The following is a 16,667-nucleotide window of genomic DNA, read 5'->3' as shown; positions in this document are numbered from 1 at the left end:
AGAAACAACTATAAAGTGGTCCCAACAAATAATTGTGCTACCCGTGAAACAACTGACATCATTGCAACATTAGCAGGATAATCACTAAACTTAATGGTCAATTCTCCTGAGCTTAAATAATGTCTGTCTTAGACCAAAGGATGACAGGTGTATTGGCCAGCTATCATTGCCTTTACTAATGGCGTAGATGTGGAACTAAAGACTATTCATTGTGATGAGATTGTGTGAGATTGATTGTAACTGAAGATTCAGATGGGACATTTCCGGGTTGTGGAGAGGGGCGGGAAGCTACATTTTTGTCTCTTGAATGAACACGGGACATTGAATCACATTGACTATTGCCACAATGATGTGAAGCAATAATGAACTCCTTTCCTTCTCTCCCAGATTAAAGTGCTATCTTTGTTATATCTCTAAAGAACCCAGCATAGGCATTGTGAATTTCTGCTGAAAGGAATATCAGCTGCAAAAATGCTCAACTTCCAGAAAAGAAAGTTGGCATTTTAAAAATGAATTGTCTTCAGCAGTTGCAGTTTTAAGTGGGCTTCAGCTCCTGGAATTTCAGGATCAATGTGGAAAAAAATCTGCCACATGCCCAGATACCAGAAGAGGACTCATACAGTGAAATCTCTTCTTTTGATTTTTTACCATTGATTTTTTTAATTTGACTAAGAATGCAACTACCTACTGCTATATCTTGCAGTGCTGCATGCTTGTCTGTGTGTGTGTTATTAAGGTCGGGCACAGATTTACCTTCTTAGATACTTTTATGTCTTTACCTGGATGGGATTTTAACACAGTAAAAACTGACCCCTTTTTGTTTTAAACTCAAGAAAATCTGCCAGATTAGTTTTGTTGAAATCAGTACATAAACTGTTGAGCACAGATATTGAGGAAATATCTTCATCCTCTCTAAATTCACAAAAAACCTCCAGTACAGTCAGACTTGGAGTGATATATCGTATGAGGTATTGCCATGACGGGCAAATTCCCCGCCAGCCTCACCATGGGGTTTGCTGTAAAGTATTTCATTTTCACTAGGCGGCACTAGGTTAGCACTACTGCCTCACAGCACCAGAGACCCTGAGTTCGATTCCCAGCTGGAGTGACTGTTTGTGTGGAGTTTGCACGTTCTCTCTGTGTCTGCGTGGGTTTCCTCCAGGTGATCCAGCTTTCTCCCACACTCCAAAGATGTGTGGGTTAGGTTGATTAGCCAGGCTAAATTGACCCTAGTTTCAGAAGATTAGCAGGGTAAATATGTTGGGCTCTGGGAATAGGACCTGGGTGGAATAGTTGATGGTGTAGGCTTGATGGGTTGAATGGCCTCCTTCTGTACTGCAGGGATTTTATAATTTTATCCTATGATCTTAATTAACTGACCCTGGGTGGGATGCTCTGTCTTAAATGGACATGCTGAGATAAAGCAATCTATGGATTTCACAGCTCTACTCTTTATGGATTTAAACAAAACTCAACATCCATGGGCTCCCAGACTTACTGGCCAAGATTCTCCAATCTTATTTGCCTCACCACTGCTGCCAGCGAGGATGGAGAAGTTGGGGTTCAGCCAAACTTCTTTCAATGCAGCCGTACTGGAGAATCCCAGTCGCGGGAGAATTCTGGCCATAACCTCCGAACTCAAAACTTAACAAAAAGAACTGGACAGAAACAAGCTCATCAAAAGAGATGTGAATAGCCACCATGCATTTCCCACAGTGTAGCAATGGCTTCTAACCTTTAATCGTTCATGTACATAATGGAAGTATTGGTCAAGTAGTCCCTGATTGACTTCAGATCAGGTCGGGGGGGGGGGGGAGTGTGGGTGATGGCCCAGTGGTATTATCACTAGACTATTAATCCAGAAACTCAACTAATGTACTGAGGACCCGGGTTCAAACCCCACTGTGGCAGATGGTGGACTTTGAAATGAATAAAAAAATCTGGAATTAAGAGTCTATTGATGAACATGAAACCATTGTCGATTGATGGAAAAACTCATCTGGTTCACTAATGTCCTTTAGGGAAGGAAATCTGCTGACATTACCTGGTCTGCACTACATGTGACTCCAGAGCCACAGCAACGTGGTTGACTCTCAACTGCACTCCAAGGGCAACTAGGGATGGGCAATAAATGCTGGCCAAGTCAGCAATGCCCATGTCCCTCGAATGAATAAAAAAACCCAATCTTATTTAATGCACACATCAGAGAGAAACAAGTCAAACTGCAACAAATAGCATAGAAGATTGTTGTGTAGATCTGTCTCCCAGTCTACCTACTTTTCCAAGCTGAACCCTGTCTGCTGTTTTTCACTATCCATGTGGACAGCGATATGTTCTAAAGAAGCCAGCCAGCAGTTACTATCTCAAGAAAAACAAATAAGTTGTTCTTCTGCATCTTTAAACAACTTCAACATCAAAAGACGACAAGTTCAGCCTGGAGCCACTCAAGCCATAAGTGTACAAGAATTTCATCACTTTCATCTATATATACTTTAAAATTATTCCTTAATCTATCCACCCACTTTGTAATAGTAGCAGATGATTTTCAATGCAGAGAAGTGTGAGGTAGGAAGAATGTGGATGACAATATAAAGTGAGATGTACAATTCTTAAGGGACAGAGAGGCATGGTTGTATATGTGCATAGATCATTGTAGGTAACAGGGCAGGCGGAAAGCATGGTTAATAAAGCATAGAGTATCCTGGCCTTTATAGGTAAGGACATTGAGTACAAGAGCAAGGAGGTTACACTTTACATATAGAAGACGGTGGTTAGACCTCAACTGTTTACAGTTCTGGGTACCATATTATTAGAAGGATGTGAGTGCATTGGAGGGAATGCAGAAGGGGTTCACAAGAATGGTTCCAGGGATGAGAAGGGTTAGGCTGAGGATAGATTAAGGAGGTTGACTGTTCTTGAAAAGAAGAAAGCTAATCATGAAGAGTTGGACAGAGTTTTTTTATACATTCGTCAGCTTTATGGGCTAGGCCAGCGTTCATTGCCATCCCTAATTGCCTTTAAGAAGGTGGTGATGAATTGCCATCTTAAAGCACTGTAGTCCATGTGGTGTAGGTACACCCACAATGCTCTTAGGCATATTCTTGAACATAGTTGAACAGCTTCCTTCTGTGCTGTTTCCATCTTGGGATTTTGTAGATATTGAATTGAAATGCATTCATTTAAACACATTGACATTTAAGGGACAATAGAAATTGTTAAGCAAGAGCAGTCCATAAGCAAACATTAACATTTTGGTTGTTGCTATAGGATATTGTAAAGTTTAGAGTTTATTTATTAATGTCACAAGTAGGCTTACATTAATACTGCAATTAAGTTACTGTCAAAATCCCCTAGTTGCAATGCCCTGATGCCTGTTCGGGTACACTGAGGAAGAATATAGCATGGCAGATGCACCTAACCAGCACGTCTTTCGCACTATGGGAGGAAACTGGAGCACCCGGAAGAAACCCACACAAGCACAGGGAGAATGTGCAGACTTCGCACTGACAGTGACCCAAGCTGGGAATTGAACCCAGGTCCTTGGCGCAACGTGGCAGTAATGCTAAACACTGTGCCGCTGTGCCAATGATGAAGAAGCAGCGCTTCGAAAGCTAGTGGCTTTTGCTATCAAATAAGCCTGTTGGTCTTTAACCTGGTGTTATGAAACTTCTTAGTGTGTGGACCACAGGAAAGAGCCAAAGTCAAAATACTGCGGATGCTGGAATCTGAAACAAAAGCAGAAAATGCTGGAAGGCTCTATTCCCTCTCCACAAATGTTGTCCAGACCTGCTGAGATTTTCCTGCTTTTTCTATTTTCATGTAAAGGGACCTCATTCTAAAATCTGGACCCCTGCATTTTCTCTTTCAAAAGGTGATGAATCTAATTGCATTACCAGCACTTATTGCTTTTAATTTTTTTTCTATATTGTGAACTTTACAGGGAATGGCTGGCATGATGAAATTACTTCCGATAAAGATTGCATTTGTTTCCTCACAAGCCCAAATACAAAAGTTACAGCAGGCAATGGGCGGAGCAATCGCTGCCCGGGGGTTATTTACATGAAATCTTCCCATTGGCTGGCGATACATCCTAACCTGCTGACTGTGGCATTGTGACGTTATGTAATTGACGCACAGAAGAACCAATCAACGTGAGGATAGTTTACTGATTTGAATATGCGACGCGGCCGCATCCAATGAGCGGGAGGTGGGCGGTGACTTCCGGTAGCGGGGTTGGCTGAGAGCTGGCCTCCTTACACAAGAGAAGCTGTCGAGGGGGGGTGAGGGCTGGGTATAGGTATTGGAAGAAAGGAGCGAGAGAGAGAAAAAATACAAATCCTCAATTTCCGCTTAACGGGCGAACAAATTGATCAGTTGGAAGGAAAAGATAAGGTATTTTAAATAATATTTATCTCTCACAAGTCTTTGGCCTTTTAACTGTCGAGGTGCGAGTGATTATTAATGTTGTGGGAGGAGAAGATGGGCAAATTGGGGAGATGTCCGATTTATTTCGGATTTTTCGTTTCCGAAATTTAAAAGAAAAATTAAGGGTTAAAAATTGCGGGTCTGAGCTGCAGCTTAGGAATCGGTGCCGAGGAAAAACAATTAACGGCTAAGCCGGTGAGTGGCAGGGCTATTCGAGTGCGCATGCGCACAGCGGAGCAGCGTGAGCAGCGCCTGAGGAACAATTAGAGTTCAATGGCAGAATACAACAACAACTTACATTTTTCACATTTTTAAATTTATTACATCTCTGTAGTGTTTTAACTACAACTACACTTCTGTGGTGTTTTCAAGTCTATTCATTAGTGTCACCAGCAGGCTTACATTAACACTGCAATGATGTTATGAAAATCCCCTAGTTGCTACATTCCGGTGCCCGTTTGGGTACACTGAGGGTGAATTTAGCATGGCCCAGTGTGCCTAACCAGCACATCTTTCAGACTGCGTGGGAAGAAACTGGACCATGAGGAGGAAACCCACACTGGCACAGTGGGTGGGTGGGAGGAATGTGCAGACTCCACACAGACAGTGATCCAAGCTGGGAATGGAACCTGGGTCCCTGGTGCTGTGAAGCAGCAGTGCTAACTAACTGCTGTGCCTGCCTTCATCCCAGCTCTAACCAAGGATCATCCAGACTCAAAATGCAGGTTCTATTCTCTCACCACAGGTGCAGAGTTTGTCCAGCATTTTTTTGGTTTTGTATCAGATTCCAGCATCTGCAATATTTTGCCGATGATTGAATAATGTTTGTCATTACACTGAGCCATGTAAGGCGCTATTAGGGCAGGGAGCATTAAGCTTGTTCAAACAGTTAAGTGTCTCAAAGAAGGAAAAGTGAAGCAGAGACAGAGCGGTTTAGGAAGCAAATTCCAGAGTTTAGGGCATTGGCAGGTGATGGTTGTTGGAGTGATTTTTTTTTTGTTTAAATTGTAATACTGAAATGGCCAGAATTGGAAGAGAAATGTGGAGGCCTCGTGGAGAGTTATAAGGCTGGAGAAAGGTAGGGAGATAGGGGAAGGTATAAAGCTGTGAAAGTATTTGAAAAGGTGGATAGAATTTTTAAATTGAGGTGTGGCCAGGTTGAGCCATTGAGGAGCATGAGGGCAATGGTTTAGATACAGTTTGGGATATGGGCAACAGAGTTTTAAATGAAGTTTATGGAGGATAAAAAATGGGAGGCTGACCAGGAGAGTAATGCAGTAGTCAGTTCTAAAGGTAACAGGCATAGGTGAGAGCAGTATTTGCCAGTTGTGTTGCGGAGAGGGCCACTATTGTAGAAAGACACTTATTGCACTAAATCATCAATTGAGGCTAGGGAGTTTTTGCAACCTTGATTTTTTTTTTGCCGACAAAAATATCTGATTCATTGGTAACTTCCAAAAGGTAATTCAATAAATACGTGGGAGAAAAGGTAAGACTAAAAGATGGCTCTTTCAAAGAACAGGCACAGACTTTGTAGCCAAACAAATTTCTTTGTTACATAATTTTGTGATGATTCTGAATTTTGATTTTATTTGAAATTGTTTGTGTCTTGGAAATTATTTTAAAGTGATTTTACATTAAAAGATTTAATAGGACATTTATTATTTTAATCGATTTGAAGTGACTTAAGAACATTCAGCTGGAATGCAATGTGCTTGGTGAGTTTGGCGGCTGAATGGCATCTAATAGGTGGGAAGATGACAGGTGGGGACGCTGTCTCCTCATTTAAGTTTATGGTGGGAACACTCGTTTTAAGGCCTCTGTGCCCTGGTGCCAGTTAAGGTCTTTAAGTGGGCAATTAATATCCAGTTAAGTGCCTCAGCCTGCCACCACTGGGATTAGCCCAGTGACAGATGTGTGGCTCATCATGCACGGAGCATGACAAACAAACCTGTTTGTTCAAAGACACTCAGTGCCTCATCAAGTAATGTGACAGCAGGAAACAGGTGCTGCCTTCCCACCCCTCCCCCATGACCCCCTGCAGTCATCACTCTGTGACACCCCTCCCACCATCACTTGCCTATGATCTAAAGATCCCACGACAAAACTAGTCTTGGGTGATGGTCTCACTGGCAGCATTTTATTACATCCCTGGTAGCACTGCCATTTGTTTTATATTCCTTGGCTCCTCATTTGCTAATAGCTCTTGGCAAATAGAACTTCTACCCCAGGATCAAGGATCCTGGGGAAGGCCTGCTGTTGTCCAGTTAAGAACCTCACTGACATTTGTGTGGCAGGACTTCATTAAAGGAGGCCTTCTGGAGTCCCAGTCCTCACTCCAATTTGAGGATGAGCCCCTCATTGTAACTATTAAATACTGCCATTATTGTGCAATTTGGTGAAACCTAGTGTTTAATTTCTGCCCGTTCAATGTTTGTGTTATCTCGGTAAGTTTTAATATTTATTATTTCAGATCATGTTATTGATAGCACAGTTTAGTTTAATTTGAGTGGAACTTCCAAGTACTGCTGCGTATTCTTTTTAGTCTGCTTGTGATTTTTAGATCAATGATTCTAACCACAAAAATTGACCAGATAACAGTCGGCAGGCTTCTAACTCTGGTCCAGGGAGTTATTTCATTTGGCCTGATTGATCATCTGAACATTTAGCTTGCACATAGTGATGCCTAAAAGCCATTTATTACACTAGTAAATAAGGTACTTGAATGTCAGGGGCAACTTTAGCTCTAATAGTATCCTAAATTAAAATAAGGACTTAATTTAGTTTTAACTTTTAAACTCTACCTAGAATAATAGAATCCCTACAGTGCAGAAGGAAGCCATTAGACCCAGCAAGCCTGTATGAACAGCAATCTTACCCAGGCCATATACCTGTAGCCCTATGTAATCTCCCTGACACTAAGGGGCAATTTATCATAGCCAATCAATCTAACCCACACATCTTTGGAGTGTCCAATTGCCAACCATCTTGCTCTTTTTCTTCCCCCAGTTTCCTAGATTAAATTTCTTATTATTTAACTTCTGAAAGTAAATAGCACAAGGTCAAAATAATTAAGTTAATGGTGATATTTATACAGTGTTCATTTTACAAAGTTATTATTCCGCACTTCCCACTACTCCGATTTAACTTTGGTTTGAGTTACCTTTCCTTTTTACCCAGTACTATTTTTATCATCTATGCTTGCTGCCGTGTTATATAGAGCTGATCCAGTCTTCTATATAGCTATTCCAATTTGCTCTTTGCTGCTGGTCTCCGAATCTTCAGAAACCTTGTATGTGATAAGTTTTATTGATCACCAGCTCCAGTTTTAATGTGCACTTCAGATAATTAACGCAAATGTCATGATAACAATTTACATTTGTATGAATATGGAATAGAATTGAAATGGGGAAATGTCAATGCCTAATTATTTTTTATTGATTGTTAGAACACTGGTTCGAAGGCTTGTTTTTAATACTTAAATTTATTAAATTTTCATAGATTCTCTAATTATGATGTCACAAAATAATAAAGAATCTGTAGTTATGACTGGGTAAGTAGATTATTCACGTAACCATGCAACTTTTTCCTGCTCCTAAGTCAACTGATATTATTAACCATTTTCTCTCCTCAGGTACTCCTTCGGATCTGTCATCATTACCACTCCTCAAAAAAAAGACAATTTTTGATTTCTGTCTTTGCAAATTACCCCACCTTATTTTCCTCCCAATTCATTGAGGGCAACCTTCCAAATTCATGCCTATCCTTCTCAGGAGTCCCAGTGCTTCCCAACAGGTTTCTACCTTGCCATAATACTAAAATAATTTGTACCAAAGTCACATGACATCTAGTTGATGATGACAAAGGTTAACTTTCCTTCCTGTCCATCTTTCGCTGTTTGCAGTCTTTAACATGGTTGTCCATGAAATTCTACTGCATTGTCTCTCCATCATTGTTGGCTGGATGGCATTGGCTAATAGCTCTGATTGCATTTTATCTATCTGGTTGCAGCCCCAGGATCACAGCAAATGCTTCTCTTCCCATTCCTGCCCTTTCCTTCCAGGATTCCGCAAGGATCTATCCCTGGTCCCCTCTTCTTTGTCATATATGTGCTAACCCTCCATAGCATCATTTGAAAACACTCAGTTTCAATCTCCAGCTCTACCTCACCTTCTTTTCTCTTAAGCCCACCACTGTCTCTAAACTTGTCAGACTTGTTTTCCAACATCTGTACTAGATGAGCAGAAATTTTCTCCAACTAAACAATGAGAAGGCAGAAGCCATAGTTTTCAATCCCCAACTCTCTTTCCTTGTGACTGATTTCACCCCTCTCCCTGATAAATGTCTGAGACTGAACCAAACTATTAGACCCCAAGATGAAAGTCCTCCACAGCATCACTGAAATTTGCACTTTTCCGCCATTGTAATGTTGCCTGATGCTCAACCCTTGCTTCAGCTCATTTGTTGTCAAAATGCTCAATTATGCTTTTGTTACCTTAGAATTGACTATTATAATGTGCTGCTGGCTGACTTCCCTAATACTTTCCATAAAATTAAAATTATTCAAAATTCTGTTACCTATGTCCTAATTCACGTCAAGCCCCACTTGTCCCCTAATCTACATTTAGTTAAACAATACATCGATATTAAAATTCTCATGTTTGTTTTCAAATCCTTCCAGGACCTCGCTCCTGCCCATCTCTGATCTCCTTCCGCTTTTCCACTTCCACAGATCCCTGTGCTTGGCTTGTTCTGACTCTTGAGCATTCCTGATTTTAACCTTCTTCATAGTGGCTGTGCCTTCATGTGACAAAACCCAAAATCTGTGGCTTTCTTTCTAAATCTGTCTCTCTTTCCTCCTTTTAAAATGTTCCTTTCGAATTTCACTCTTTGATCAAGATTTTATAATCTGCTGTACTATCTCTTGTGTCTTGTTGTCAGATATTGTTTGATCAGACTGAGGGTGCTTTATTATGTTAAAGGCACTATATAAAATGCAAATTTTATTCTTTGAATTGTTTAAATAAAAAATGATGTAAATATATTTTTAAAAATACTTTGTAACAATTTTTAAACCTATGTTATGTTTGTCAACCACTTGTTTTGCATTTATATTGCTATTGATATGGACAATTATCCTAAAAACTTCCAAATACAGAATTACAAAATGGCTACTGAGTCAAAGGTGGTGATATTGGGAAAGGATTTATTGAAAATGTTGGTTTTAAGGAGGATGTGAAAGGAAGAGTGGAAAGAGTAGAAAAATTTAGTAGAACAGTTCCACTCAGTTGACTCGAGGCAGGTGTCCCAATGGTGAATTAGGGTTGCATCAAAGGCCAGAGTTAGAAGAATAGCAAGTTCAGAGTGGGGTTAGTGTATGGCTGAAGGAGGTAAGAAGTAGGGAAAGGCAATGCCTTGAAGGGATTTGAACGCAGAGATGAGAGTTTTATATTTTGAGGTGGTGGGCTTGGGAAGTCAAGTATAGGGTGATGGGAAAGCAGAACTTATAGTGGGCAACTGAACTTTAGCTGAAATTTACAGAAAACAGGAGGCTATCCGGAGAGCAAAGGAAAGAGTCAAATCGGGAGACAGTGATGGTTTCGGCAATAAATTTCGGATTAAATAGAGCGCTGAAGTAGCAAACGATCAGTGAAAATGACTCTAGTATTTAATTCCAAGTTATAAATAGTTTAGAAATCCAATAATTCTGTTGCCATCTAACTAAGTGCCTCAGCCAGGGAGGTTGTACATCTGATCTCAACTGGTTGTTACTTGAATCTGTTCTAGCTTCCAGTAACAGGTGGAGTGCATTTTATGTAATTTGTGCCACTGGAGTTTATTACAGTTGCAGATGAACTTGTTTTGAGTAGACTGGGAAATTATGGGATTTTTCCCTATTGACAATAGGATTAGTATTCAGATGCTTGTGAAAGAGGCTTTGTGATTGCTTTTATATTTATTTCTATGCAAACTGAAACATAAGTGATATGGCTAATGGCTCTGCTTTGCTCAACAAAGGTAATGGTTTGGGACTGGTGTCTGTTGCATTGATGGACTGAGCAACGACAACATGGATTTATATGGTGTATGTAATGTAGTAAACATCCCAAGATGTTTCACAGGAGCGTTGTTGAGCAAAATTCAAAATCTAACTACGTGTTGGGATTGCTAACAAAAAGCTGATCAGAGGTAGATTTTGAAGGAGGTCAGACAGGCAGAGGGGGTTTAGGGAAGGAATTCCAGGCACAAAGGCATAGGCAGCTGATGGCTTGGCTGCTGATGTTGGATCGAGGAAAATTGAGGATGAGCAAGAGGTCACACTCCCTTCAGTCTTCTGAAATCACCAGAATTGAAAAAAGTTACAGAAAAGGAGAACAGCAGAGGGATTTGAAAATGAATGTGAAAATGTCAAAATTGAGACAGCCAGTGTAGGTTAATGAGCAATTGGGACTTTGGCGTTTGGGCACCAGAGTTTTGGTGTGCCCAGGTTTCCGGAGGATGGAAAATGAGAGGCTTCTAAGAAGAACACTGGAATAGTTGAATCACATAGACATGGGTGAGGATTTCAGCAGTAAATGTAATGCCGAGTCAAATAGGATGCTATAGTTGTGAACAATTACTTTGAGATTTGGACAGTAGCCAGGGAGAGCAGCAGAGTATGTGGCAGGGATCTAAGATGGTAATTTTGGTCTTTCCAGTATTTATTTTGAAGAAATTTCTGCTCCTCCAATTCTGGACGTCAGACAAGTAGCATGACAAATGAGTCAGCTTGATTTAAAAAATAGAGCTGGGTGCCTTCAACATACTAGGGGAAACTGATTGACTGTAGATGATGTCACTGCTAAGAATTAATATAGAGTTGCTGTAAGTATAGTACTATGAAGATTATCATTACTTTTCTTATCATTGGTGAAAGAATCCTTCTGATGCTGAGGAATATAAATGGTTTGATACGAAAGATCTGGAAACAAAATTAATTTGCAAATTGCACATGAAGATTGCAGATAATTTCAGATTTGGTTAGAATTTGCATTGAAAACTGGAGTTTAAGAATAGCCCTATTTACACTTGAAACACAAAGGCAGAATAGAATATTGGGTTTTGGACTGACCTTGGCACCATCATCTAAAATAAATGTTTCCCTTCTAATGTTAGTGGGAATTTTTCATGTTTTGATTTTACAACCAAGTTCACTTCAAGTGATTTCTAAATAGTTTTCAGTCACTTTATGCCTTGTGTTTCTAGCAGATTTCTAGAATGCAAGCACTGAACATTGTAGCATCCTATCACTTTGCATTAAAAGAATGCATTTTCTCCCTACAAAATCTCCAACTTGCGTATTTGCATATGGGATTAATATTAAATGCTTCAGAAATGCGTCAAGGAAGGAGTTTTGATGAAAGTTTTATTGAAGTTGCTTTAAAAGAGGATATTATTTAGTTGATTCATTACTCAAATTTGTAATTTTTAAAATATTTTTGACAAATGTTTACTCCTGAGTATTTGGTGGAATGGGGAGTACTTTTCTAAGGATGGTCAATTGGGAAGGACTAAACTTTGCATACACAGTGTCACAGAGGTTTATAGCATGGAAACAGGTCCTTTGGCCCAACGTGTCCATGCTACCCTTTTTTAAACATCTAAGCTAATCCCAATTGTCTGCATTTGGCCCATATCCCTCTTTACCCATCTTACCCATGTAACGATCTAAATGCTATTTTTACAAGACAAAATCGTACCCGCCTCTACAACTATCTTTGGCTGCTTGTTCCAGACACTCGCCACCCTCCGTGTGGAAAAAATTGCCCTCCTGGATACTTTTGTATTTCTCCCCTCTCACCTTAAACCTATGCCCTCTAGTTTTAGACTCCCCTACTTTTGGGAAAAGATGCTGACTATCTAGCTGAGCTGTGCCCCTTGTTAGTTTATAGACTTCTGTAAGATCATTCCTGAACCTCCTATGCTCCAGAGAAAAAAGTCCCAGTCTATCCAACCTCTCCTTAAACCCAAACCATCAAGTCCTGGTAGCATCCTAGTAAATCTTTTCAGCACTCTTTCTAGTTTAATAACGTCCTTTATATAATAGGGTGACCAGAGCTGCACACAATATTCCAAGTGTGGTTTTACCAATGTCTTGTACAACTCCAACAAGATGTCCCAATTCCTATATTCAGTGTTCTGACCGATGAAATCAAGCATGCCGAATGCCACCTTCACCACTGTGTCTACCTGTGACTCCACTTTCAAGGAGCTATGAACATGATCTCTTTGTTCCGTAAATCTCCCAACGCCCTACCATTAACTGAATAAGTCCTACCCTGGTTCAATCTACCAAAATGCATCACCTTGCGTTTGTTTAAATTAAACTGCCATTAATCTGCCATTTGTCAGCCCACTGGCCCAAAAATTAAGTCTTTACATGTACCTTTATTTGTTGGGAAAATTGACTTTTATACTGACCTGAATACTTTATGTATGCAAGTAACCCTTAATCAGATTCTAGTTTTACAAATCATGCTTTCACAAACTAATTGCTGCCAAAATTTGTGTAGAACAAGCATAGTTAGATTTCTGAAAATTGTAAATTTCTGAAGATTGTAGATTTCCTTCCCTAAGGGACATTAGCGCACCAGATGAGTTTTCTGACAATCAACAACGGTTTCATGGCCATTAGTAGATTCTTAGTTCCACCACCTGCTGTGGTAGGATTTGAACCCAGGTCCCCAGATTGCATGACAATGTGATATGTTCATATGCATACATAAATGGAACTACGTTTTAAAACAATGTGCATTTATATTTTTATATACAGGAATCTTGTTTCTAAGGCTTTTAATCACAATGGAGTGTTGCAGACTGTTATTAAACAAGAAGCTATTGAGATCTCTAAAAATCAAGCATCTCACAAGCAATCTGACAAAAATATAGCTGGGGGCACAAATACTGGTGAGGAAGAGGTAAGAAAATGATCTTTGTGTTTTGAATTTTAAACCCTAGTAGTTTAGTCTGTCAAAATAGTGTCTTCCCCAAATGTACGTGATGTATTGATAATATTGTACTGTTAATGATGTACTGATCCTGTGTTTTCCATTTGACGCTAATGTACACAAAACTCAGTCCAGTGTACAACCAAATTTAACTGATTTAAACCCATAATTATACTTCATGTAATTTCTGTTTAGTGACTAAACAAATCTCATTTACATGCCGTTTGGGCACTGTGACGCTTTGGTGCCCATTTGCCACCTAACCTCCTATAAGCCCTTTTTTAAAAAAAATCAAAAGAAACCACAAACCTGTCCAACACATCTTATAGTCTCTCAAGCAATTTGTCTTTATTCCCTTTTCTCCTTCCTACCTTGGACTGATACATTCTACAGACTGAAATAGAATCCCACTTCCACACTGTGTCTACTTATATAGGGAGTCAAAAACAAAGGGAAGAGAAACCAAAACACAAGTTTTCCTAACTGTTCTGAGTGGGAGTAGACAACATATCTTCTTGACATATGGCCCTTCCTCTGGGTCATTTTGTGCTTTCACTTTCTTGCTGAGTATGTTCTTTTTAAAAGCTTTTATTTGTAAGGAACATGTGGGAGATCCATTATTTATTAAAGATTGTAAACTTAGCAGCATGCTGTGTTGCAAAAGATACCTTGCAATTTTGGAATAATTGGTGAGTAATTGCCATTTTACCAAGAGATGCACGAAAGCAAAGTGGAAGGATAACACACAGGTTGAAGATACAAAATTCTAATTTGCTGAACTGAATCTCCTCAAACTTGATGATAAAAGGTTATTGGTACAACTAATGATATCATCATGTGTTATTCAATTATTGGAGAAATTTCTATTTGGGTGATAATTACTATTAATTTTAAATTTGTTAAAGGCCAGAAAGACAAGTTGGATGTTAGTTGTGCGTCAAATGGAACATGGGCCAATTAACGTTTACCTGTGTCGCCACACAAATTATCTTCCTTAACCTCAAATTTTCTAGTTCGGTACAAGGGGCATTCTTTAATATCTGCACCAAAAGCGTTTACCTTTTTAATAATGTAGAACTTGAATCTGCCAGAGTGGCTAGTTAACTAGATGTATACCCATACTTGTGTGAGTAGCGTTTAATGAACTTTTAAAAATTTATCTGTGGGACATGGACATCGCAGGCTGGTCAGCATTTCTTGCCCATCCCTGTTTACCTGAGCGCAGTTGAGAGTCAGCCACATTGCTGTGGCTCTGGACTCACATGTAGACTAGACCAGGTAAAGATTGTAGATTTCCTTCCCTAAAGGACATTAGCGAACCAGATGAGTTTTTCCGACAATCAACAACGGTTAGTAGATTCTTAGTTCCACCACCTGCCGTGGTAGGATTTGAACCCAGGTCCCCAGAACATTAGCTGAGTTTCTGGGTTAGTAGTCTAGCAATAATACCACTAGACCATCACCTCAATCGAAGATTGGTCTTAGTTCTTGAAATTCCAATTTATATAAATTAGTCAGTGAATTTATCTATTGTATATTACAAAAATTGTTTGCAATACTAATATTGGCAGAGGAAAATACGTTAAGGCAAGTATTGACTGCCCTATTCTTGTATTTTAACTGGAGGTACAGCGCAGTGATTGTGGATTGAATTCTTATTGTTGTCTGTTCTTTTTAAACTCTGCACTTGCTAATCTTTGTTTTACAGCAACGTGTAGTGAAAAAGCGAGGTTGGCCAAAAGGAAAGAAAAGGAAGAAAGTTTTACCTAATGGACCCAAAGCACCTGTGACTGGGTATGTCAGATTCCTCAATGAGCGTCGCGAGCAAATTCGGATGCAGCACCCAGATCTGCCATTCCCAGAAATCACACGCATGCTTGGAAATGAATGGAGCAAACTTCCTGCATTAGAAAAACAGGTGTGTGTTTTTATTTGTGTTTTTCAATACTGTGCGTATTTTTTGAAAAATAATTGTTTGTGTTCTGCTGTTTTTCAGCAGCTGGAGGTAACGGGGAAGAAATTTTCAAAGGTTTTTGAATGACTAGGGTGGTAAAGTATTAAGCAAAAGTTAAGAATCTGTTAGATGGGTCAAAAATAGGGATGTTCTCTGTCCATTGTTAACGTGAGCAGTTGCAATGGGAATTATCAGTTAGCCTATGCCTCATGCAGCGAGAACACTTTCAGGCTTGGACTGCTAAGTGGCAATAAAGTTTGTGGTACACAAGTGCCAGACAATGATCATCTCTTAACAAGTGAGTCTAGCTACTTTCCATCAAGTCTGAATGGCATTGCAATTACCACATCCCCCACTCCATCCCTATCACCAATATCCTGGGGTCGTCATTGACCAAAAATGTAAGTGGACAAGATATACTGTGGTTACAAAAAAAAGCAAGTCAAGAGGCTGGGAATTCTGCAATGCCTGACTCTCCAAAGCCTGTATACCATCAATGAGACAAGAATGTGATGGAATAATCCCCACTTGCCTGGATGATTATAGCTCCAATAACACTTGATGTTTGACACCTGCCAAGGCAAAACAGTCAGTTAATTGACATCCCATTCGCCACTGGCATACTGTGACTTGAGTGTGCACCATTTATGTGATGCACTGCAACAACCCACCCAGGTTTCTTTAACAGCAACGCCCAAACCTGTGACCTCTACCATCTAGAAACACAAGCAGCAGACACGTAGGACACCACCACATGCAAGTTCCCTCCAAGTCACATGCCATCCTGACGTGGAAATTATGCCACCATTCCAAGATTTTGATCCAGCAACAATGAAGGAACTTCCTAATGGTGCTGCAGGGACATCCACACCTCACTAATAGTTCTTCAGGCGGTCACTGACTTACTTTCCAAAGGAAATTAGAGATGGATGTTAAATACTGACTTTATCAGCAATGCTTGCATCTCAGCAATGCATTTTTAGAAAATAGTGGAAAATGACTGTGACCACAGGCAATTATGAATTGTGCAAAATTTTATAATTCATATTTGAGGGAGATGGTGGAGTAGTGGTGATGCCACTGGTTTAGTAATCCAGACATGCTAATGCTCTGGGGAGGTGGGTTCACATATCACCATATGAGCTGGTCAAATTTGAATCCAATTAATAAAAATCTGGAATTGAAAATTAGTCTCAGTAATAGTGCATCAACTGTCATTAAAAACCCCACTCGTTCACTAATGTCCTTCAGGTAAGGAAACTTGTTATCTTTACCTCGTCTGGTCCCATGTGATTCCAAAC

General features: G+C 39.9%; 1 protein-coding gene across 1 annotated transcript in view; it reads left to right on the top strand.

The window, feature by feature from the left end:
• Positions 1-4,266: 4,266 nt before the first annotated feature.
• hmg20b (high mobility group 20B) overlaps positions 4,267-16,667 on the top strand; it is a 29,048-nt gene continuing 16,647 nt past the window's right edge. The window contains exons 1-4 of the mRNA XM_080212722.1: positions 4,267-4,392; positions 7,927-7,978; positions 13,238-13,382; positions 15,121-15,330. Of these exons, the coding sequence (XP_080068848.1) occupies positions 7,938-7,978; positions 13,238-13,382; positions 15,121-15,330 (396 nt within the window). The 5' untranslated portion in view covers positions 4,267-4,392; positions 7,927-7,937. The remainder of the gene's footprint in view (positions 4,393-7,926; positions 7,979-13,237; positions 13,383-15,120; positions 15,331-16,667) is intronic.

The sequence above is a fragment of the Carcharhinus amblyrhynchos genome, chromosome 26 (genome assembly GCF_965287045.1).
Source record: "Carcharhinus amblyrhynchos chromosome 26, sCarAmb.v2.hapA, whole genome shotgun sequence".
NCBI lineage: Eukaryota > Metazoa > Chordata > Chondrichthyes > Carcharhiniformes > Carcharhinidae > Carcharhinus > Carcharhinus amblyrhynchos.
The sequence above is the reverse complement of the archived record's forward strand: the minus strand, read 5'-3'. Positions and strand labels throughout refer to the sequence as shown.